The sequence below is a fragment of the Punica granatum genome, chromosome 5, assembly GCF_007655135.1.
Source record: "Punica granatum isolate Tunisia-2019 chromosome 5, ASM765513v2, whole genome shotgun sequence".
Lineage (NCBI taxonomy): Eukaryota > Viridiplantae > Streptophyta > Magnoliopsida > Myrtales > Lythraceae > Punica > Punica granatum.
The window spans coordinates 22,962,308-22,970,750 of NC_045131.1; the positions used below are offsets into that span (position 1 = coordinate 22,962,308).

An 8,443-nucleotide genomic window follows, 5' to 3' on the forward strand; every position below is an offset into this window, starting at 1 on the left:
TGGGTCCCACCTCGGTCTTTCCTCAAAAACAATCTCGCCCTTTGCTTGCTCCTGGTGCTTAAGAGCCCGAACACAACTTGCTATGGACTCCACTTTCTCAATGCATGTCATGATATTCATAAATTTAATGAGTCGCGTTTTAATTCGAGTTATATCAGTTCACTAAAGAGGGGTAAACTCCACTTTCATCTCTAGTGAAGGGTGAGATCTTAACCACGGTCAGAGAGTTTTGGTGAAACAAAGCAAACTATAACTACTGAGTATCATTGCTCATGAAAAATTAGCAAAATAATAATTTATTGAGTTTTGAATAAATTAAAGTATTTAAGCAATTAATTCAATATTTATGAAATTAGAGCGTATAATTGACTGATGATTGATGTACAAAACTGGAGTCAGTTTGCAAAATTACCTACTATGCTGGAAGAAGAAAAAAAAAGTCATGTTAATAATTATTAAATTTTATCTCAATATGATTTTACTTTTCAGATTTTCCATCGCACATCACTTTTACTAAAAAAATGACAAAATGCTCATAAAACTTCTCACCAAACTATCACCTGAACTCTCTGTGCCATATGTGAATAGGTTTATCGATCCTTTGGTCATCTCGTAAAACTCAAGTGAAAGAAAAGTAATAGTTTAAGATGTTACATGTTATATTTATCCTACTAAGATTCTTTTATCCATGCATTGCATCAAATACGATATGAAAGATGATATATATATATATATATATATTTTTATAAGTAGTATGAAAGTTGATATACTATTAATTAATTGGATACAATGTTGACGTCAAGGAATCCCAATTACATAAGGCCTATTTTTCAGCTCCCAGGGGTGAATGTACACCGGGTTCCAGGAATACATTCCATCCACCCAGACCTTGCGTCTCTCTCCTTCTCTCTCTCTCTCTCTCTCCCCCCTCACCAGTCTCTTTGTCGTTCTGCAACTAAAGACAGCAGCAGCAAAAAATAAAGCTTAAAGCGGAAACACTAAATCATTTAAATTTGAAAATCAATTAATTAAAAGATTAGAAATAATCCCACATTAATATTAAAAAAACGAAAAGCAAACAATTAGTGAGGAGAGGAGGAATGATTTTTAGATTAATTATTATTATTTACTCTGCAGAAGCCCAACCCCAAGTCCCTCCTCCGGAAGAAGTTTAGAGAGAGAGAGAGAGAGAGGAGGGTTAAGCTTGTGCAGTTGATGATCAACAGAGTCCGCCATGACTGAGAGGAGCAGAGGTCCATGCCCTTCTTCTTTGCTCAATGATCCGACCGTTACACCATCGCTGAGTAGCCACCACTGACACCTGTCTCTCTGCTCTGTCCGTACTCTCTCTCTCTCTCTCTCTCTCTCTCTCTGGGCATTCTGATTCTTTGTCCCTGGCTGGCTATTTCCTGCTTGCTTGCTCCCTTTGTCTCTTTTCCAATATGGGTTTCGAGGCATTTGATCTTAGTCTCCAAACAGCAACCCTATGTTTGAAATTCCATCATTTGGTTCCCTTTTGCCCGTGCTTGCACTTCTCAAGCGGGATTATATGCAAATTCTTAGCAAAGTTGGGTGCTTTTCTGCTTGATCTGTGAACAGTCTTCGCGCGAGCCGAGTGCGTGGTCGGTTGCCTTGCCTTCACGGGGTTTTCGTTTCATTTGTTCTGCCATTGTTACGGTTGATTTTAGTTGGTGTCTTGTCTTTTGTGGAAAAATTTCGGGCAAGTTAACTGTGCTGTGCTCCGTATGTCTTTGCTTTGGAGTCTCTTGTTCAATCAATTCGAGCTCTTCCTTTTTGGCGTGGTTTGTTTTCAAATGCTGGTTTTGTTTCTTTCTACTGGATCGGATTATCTCGTATGTATCCTGGTGAATGCTGATCGAGGTATAAAAGCCTTTGTCATAACGATGTGGAGTAATGATGAGTTGTTAACGTTCATCTTGTATTGTTTTCGTTTGCAGCTTCTCCTTGGCGAGGACCTGAGACTCCCTTATGTAGAATTTATTGGCCGGTGGAGAGATGAAAAGGGTTCCCGAACCAAAGCCACTCCCCGTGAAATTCCCTGTTTCTTATCAAGTTCCGGGCATCGCCCTTCCCTCTATTAGAGAACTCGGGGATGTGCTCGATGTAGACATGTCATTTTTAGCAGAACTCCATCAGAAGCCAAACGGCCATGCTACCTCATTAAGAGAGGAGCTCGCCCGCTCCATTGCCGACGAACACGAGGACCTGCATTTCACTGCACCTCTGAGAACCGGGAAAGGAAAAGATTCTCTACCCGAACTTGAAAAGCCAAGGCCAGATGTAGTCAGTGCGAAGGGTTTCACTGGATCGTTCCGTGAAATCGGCCCCAGCTCATTTTCCGGGGCCAGGCATCCACCTGAACCAATTGACATGGACCTAATGAAGCCGGTCTTTGTCCCCATCGGTCGGACGAAACCAGAGACTGGGCCATTATTGAGGAGTATGTCTATTAAGGGGCACTTTCTAGAAGATCTCCCAATTCAGGAACCAGGCAAGAAACCAGGCCCACCTACCGTTCTCTCTCCCTCACAGAGTTTGGTCGAAGAACCTGATGAGCCAAATGCCCTTTCTTATACATTTTCTGTTCCTCCAACATCATCCCAGGGAAAGAACTTGCAAACCGTTCTCCCCACTGTGGACTCGGATGATAAGGAATGTGTGTGGGATGCTTCTCTGCCTCCAAGTGGAAACGTAAGTCCACACAGTAGTATTGATAGTAGTGGCCTTTTCACTGCGATGAGTATTGTAAATAGCTGCTCGAGCGCGAACAGGAGTGATGCACTCATGAGTGATGGAATGCTGAGTCTTGGGAGGAACTGTGAGAGCACGAAAGGGAGCATTCAGGGAGATTCCTTGGAGAGTGCAAAAACTAGTGTCAGTCGAGTTAGTGATAGTAGCGGCCTTAGCGATGAGAGTAATTGGAGCAATATCACTGGGAGTGCCAATAAGCCCCACAAGGGGAACGATCCTCGGTGGAAGGCTATCCTTGCGATTAGGGCTCGGGATGGGATTCTAGGGATGAGCCACTTCAGGTTGCTCAAGAGGCTTGGTTGTGGGGACATTGGAACTGTATATCTTTCAGAACTCAGTGGGACCCATTGTTACTTCGCCATGAAAGTCATGGACAAGGAGTCCTTATCCGTCCGGAAGAAGCTGATCAGGGCACAGACGGAGAGAGAGATCTTGCAGCTGCTGGACCATCCCTTTCTTCCAACATTGTACTCACATTTTGAGACGGACAGGTTTCTATGTTTGGTCATGGAGTTCTGCCCTGGAGGGGATCTCCACACCCTGAGGCAAAGACAACCTGGAAAGCATTTCTCAGAGTACGCTGCAAGGTATCACAGTGTGTCCTGCTACCATATGCCTGTTCCAACTACCTTGTCCTTGTGAATTTAGTCTCTCTTTTCCTGGCTCGGTTTGGTAATTCATTTCCATAGTTTTATCGGATTCTTGGTAGCGTGACCGTATAGGGAAATATTAATAAAGGAAAAACTTTCTAAGTAACCCCGTATCAGCAGTCCTTAAGCTAATAGCATGGTTTTACATCTTACTGTATGAAGTTTCAAGAAGTTTCCTAACTCTGATCTCTTTTAGAACTGCCATTTGTTTTGCTTTACATCTACTTTCCCTTAAAATTCCCCACGTCTGAAGACAAAAATGTTCAGTATACGACCCTAGTTACTCTATCAGTTCGTGTTCATGTTCATGTTCCTTTGCTTTTTTATTGTTAAGAGTCATGCTTTTTCATTGCTTTGTACGAATTAGCTCAAATTTCATCTTCCTTATGTCTTAAGCGAATTTTGTGCAAGTTAGACTTTGAGTCGACAGTATGGGATATAACCATTAGTTATAACTCTTTGTTGCAGATTCTATGCTGCAGAAGTTCTATTGGCGCTCGAGTATCTCCACATGCTTGGAGTTGTATACCGGGACCTAAAACCTGAGAATGTCCTTGTGCGTGAAGATGGCCATATAATGCTCTCCGATTTCGACCTCTCTCTCCAGTGCACTGTTTCGCCCACTCTCATAAAGACATCATCATACGATTCCGAACGGCCCTTCTGCATCCAACCTTCCTGCACTGAGCCATCCTCTGCTTGCATCCAACCCTCCTGCTTCCTCCCACGGTTATTTCCCTCGAAAGGTAAGAAGAAGACTGGGGGACGAGGCCGGGCGGGCCCCATACTCTCCTCCAGTAATGCCACAGTTGAGCTCGTGGCAGAACCCACCTCAGCCCGATCCATGTCCTTTGTTGGAACCCATGAGTACCTTGCCCCAGAGATAATAAAGGGCGAGGGCCATGGAAGTGCAGTTGACTGGTGGACATTTGGGATATTCCTCCATGAGCTTCTTTACGGGAAGACCCCATTCAAGGGCTCGGGCAACCGTGCGACGCTATTTAATGTGGTTGGTCAGCAGCTGAAGTTCCCTGATTCGCCTGCTACGAGCCATGCAAGTCGAGACCTGATACAGAGCCTGCTTGTGAAGGAGCCCCAGAACCGGCTTGGGGTGAAGAGAGGAGCAACCGAGATCAAGCAGCACCCTTTCTTCGACGGTGTGAACTGGGCTCTGATCAGGTGCAGCACTCCCCCCGAGGTGCCGAGGCCAGTGGGGTTTGATATGCCACCGCCTCGAAAATTCGGTCCTATAGAGCCAGTTAATGGGGCCGTCAATGCTGGGAAAAGGCCTGTCGGGACAGAGATGAAGCCTGGGGGTAATTTTCTCGACTTCGAGTTCTTCTAGTTCTAGTTGATGCAAGGTAGTTTTAGCATGAGATGATATTATACTGAAAATCATAGTTTTAACATACAAGCAAGCATTTCCCACTTTTAGGGAATTAATTTTAGTGTTAAATCTTCCTAGTTTAATTACAGAATCTTGTTGCAATCTCGCTGAAGAACTTGTATGGTTGATGGGATTCTGCATTCTTTCCTGTAAACTTCTTATTCACCCGGAACCTCACATTGCAGAAACTTGCATGGTAAGGTCCAAGCTGTTGGCTGTATGGTTAAACGCATAGTTTTGAAAGCCAGACCGGACCAACAATTGCAGTAGTTCAATCGGGGAAAGGACTCCGGCTAGTTTGTCAATTTCGTCGAGTAGTATATCGTTTAGGCAAACCAGCAAGAGACATAATTGACCATTTTCTTGTTGATAACTTACATATCGATGATAGAAGCATTCCTCCAAATCCTTCCTTTCAAATTGGGAGTTTTTCCCTCCGGAAGTCGATAATAAAAGCTTTCCTTTTATATTAGGCAAAAGGATTTTTCAATTTGAACATAGGGATACAAAGAAATAACATTCACCTTCCGAACTTATTTTAAAAAAAAAATTCGTCTTCCGAATTTCCTCCCACCATTTCCCTCTGAAACCCTTCATCAATCCAACAAGATATTGGGAGTTAACTTCCGAATATTGTCGACCATTTTACTTTTCAGTTGTAATGTAATTTTATCAATAGGAAAGATGATCGACTGCGCAGTTGTTTATCTTATTTATTAGCAGAAGATTTTACTTTAACAACTTTTATTCAAATAAGGATTAAGTGACCGATAAATAGGTTTACCCAAAAAGCAAAGCCAAGATTCAGGAGGCCTCTAGGAAACCGCCTGCGGTTGCGGTACCAAACCGCTGGCAGGGGAGACCGGCTGACCCGGTGTAGCCGGTCAGCCATAATTTGTTTTATCTTTTTTCATCTGTAGAAATAAATATATATAAAATAGTGACATGATAATACGAAAAGTGCGTCTGAGTAAAAAAAAAACGATAATAAACATAAATAATGTCAGATAAAAAATTTATTATACTGCATTTGGAAAAAAGAAATGCAAGATGAATGGGTTTTAGTAATTACGTTATAGGAAATTGGATGGTTATCATACGTTGCATAGCGATTACCAAAAAGTAAAAGTTATCCGATAATCCCTGAAGCAATTGTGGTAATTTAGTTTACCTTAGTTACATTTTGAACCAGTGTTATTGAAAATCGAAAATTTTTCAATAACCCTAGAAAAATATGTGGTAATTCTATTCGAATTGGACAAGTTATCACATCTTAAATCAGTGTTATCAAAAATTCAAAGTTTTATGATAATTCCTGGACAAGATGTGGTAACTTAGTTCAACGTAGGCATGTTCACAATTTCAACTGTTGTTATCGAAAACCAGAATAGACCATTGATTTTTGTCAACTCTTGGGATAACATGGCTCAAATGATAGGACGAAGGTTTCAAGCGCTCATAGTGCATAGCTTTCAAATAACTTTTCCAATTCCGTCACTTCGAGTTCTTTACTGTGCGTAATAAATCTAGAAGGTCACAAGTCATATACATCAGTCCCAACATCATCATAATCATCATGTGGAGCTCAACATCTATGTTTCATCCCTTATAGCAGCAAGCATAGTAGGCGTATCAATTAATATGCATTCCACATCATCCCTTGTCAAACTCGAATCATCCTGGATTGTATTAGCAGATGTAGCTCACGAAGCCAAGTCACGCTGCTCTGTCTCTTCAAATGCCTCTTAATGGATTATGGCAAATGATTCTTGTCATCAATTAAATTTCTCGGTTTGACTCTTGCAGGTACCCACCCATTGTCTTCAAGGGTATCTTGAACATAATACACTTATTGAACTTGTGAGACCAGTACAAATGGATCATCACTCAAATTCTTTTCCAGTATGGATCAACTTTGAAAAGTTCACAAGTAGGAACCTAAACTCATTGATGCCCAATCCCGTTCCATGTTCGACATCAATCGAATCACACTTAAGTATCACAGCTCTGAAATGATCAAAATAGTTTAACTGAAAAACATCAACCAGGGAACCATAATAAGTAAGATCACCCAAAGTAGGGTTTTGATCTTTGACGCTTGCATGGCTGGAAATCTTGGCAATATTGATAACTCCACTACTTTGAGTCAACAAATTGCATTCATGCCCTCTCGGGTGAAATTGAAATTTTCCCACTCGGGAAACCTTTAAATTTTCTTCCCACATTATAAGGTCCCTGTGCAAGCCATCTAATTTCATCTGTTATTTTTTTGAGAAGTAAAGTAGAAGTTCTATAAGTTTAGACTTTTTTGGACTTCAGTCTTATAAATTTTAATTTGAACTTTCAGTTCTATATGTTTGCTCCGTAACGCACTTTCATTCTTATATATTGACAACCATTAGGGATCTGCGGATGTGGACTTCACACCGTCAAATTTGTCCAAGGTGGCTGTTAATTGTTCACGTGATAATTATCTATTGGATGAAAACTAAAATGTTATAAAATCATAAAAATAATTTCAGAAATTAAAATAATTTCATAAATTAATATAAGAAGTCCATGTGGCAATTTTTTATTGGCTTACACTTTTAAAAAAATAGAAAAAAATTAAAATTTTTAGAAAAATTAAAATTTCAGAGATATCAAAATATCTCTCTATGATATTTCATCTTTAAATATATTTGAGGTTACAAGAAATCTCGCACAGTAGTGCCTTAGTGCCACTAAGTCGTGGGCCCTTTGGGACTAGCGTGAGAGAGTTTGGAATCATATAGAAGTTGATGGTTTGATCTTATTTGAAAATTTTCTAGGTTATCTTTTTATGGTGTGGAGCGAGAAGGTGGTGAGAACTGAGAGGAACGTGATAGGATCTTTTAGGGTAGAGATTGTAACAAGCACTAGGATTATTTAGTGATATTTTTAAGATTTGTAATTTCCTGTTCCTTTGTATAATGAATTCGCCACACTTTTCCTGTGGATGTTTTCGCATTTTAAGGATTTCATTTCACCACGTAAACTTCAGTGTCCAGTCTTTTCTCTTGGGTCTAATCTCAATTTTAGCATCTTTTCAATAAAGAAAAAGAAGGTAGTACATAATAATAAGAAAAGGAGCCGTAAGATAGAAAGTAAAGCAGACATGAGGCTGACACCTTCATATATCATGTAGACACTTAATAAAATACTACAAAATACTATACCACAATTTTACATGCAAATAATTGAAAATTTTGCTTACGCAGAAATATGATCCACCAGTCCTTCAATGCTGATTAACTGAACTCACACAAATTACATAAACATAGAATATACTATACAGAGTATATTACTTTATATTCCAAATATACTACTTAGATCTGCGAAAAATCACACTGAATTTTTTGTTTTACTTGTGAGTAAATTACCGAAACTTTTAATGAATTATTTGTAATTTTTGGCAACTAAATTAAAAAAATACTATAATATAATGTTACATGCAAAATTGAAATAATTGTTTATGCAGAAATATAATTCTCCAGTCCTTCGATGCAGATCACTTGACCTCTACTCAAATTACTTAAACATAGAGTATATTATACATAGTAATTAATTTATATTTCGAATACACTGCTTAGATCTAGGAAAAATCTCGCTAAAA

General features: G+C 39.8%; 1 protein-coding gene across 2 annotated transcripts; it reads left to right on the forward strand.

Moving 5' to 3' along the window:
- Positions 1-1,072: 1,072 nt before the first annotated feature.
- Positions 1,073-5,056, forward strand: LOC116208219 (serine/threonine-protein kinase D6PKL1-like). 2 transcript variants are annotated; one of them, XM_031541548.1, is made up of 3 exons: positions 1,073-1,336; positions 1,959-3,359; positions 3,891-5,056. In XM_031541548.1, exons 2-3 carry the CDS (start codon positions 2,017-2,019, stop codon positions 4,765-4,767), a joined length of 2,220 nt encoding a protein of 739 aa, XP_031397408.1. In that variant the 5' UTR covers positions 1,073-1,336; positions 1,959-2,016; the 3' UTR covers positions 4,768-5,056. The 2 variants fall into 2 exon arrangements, with proteins under 2 accessions (XP_031397408.1, XP_031397410.1); XM_031541550.1 differs by lacking the exon at positions 1,073-1,336 and adding an exon at positions 1,406-1,622.
- Positions 5,057-8,443: the final 3,387 nt, after the last annotated feature.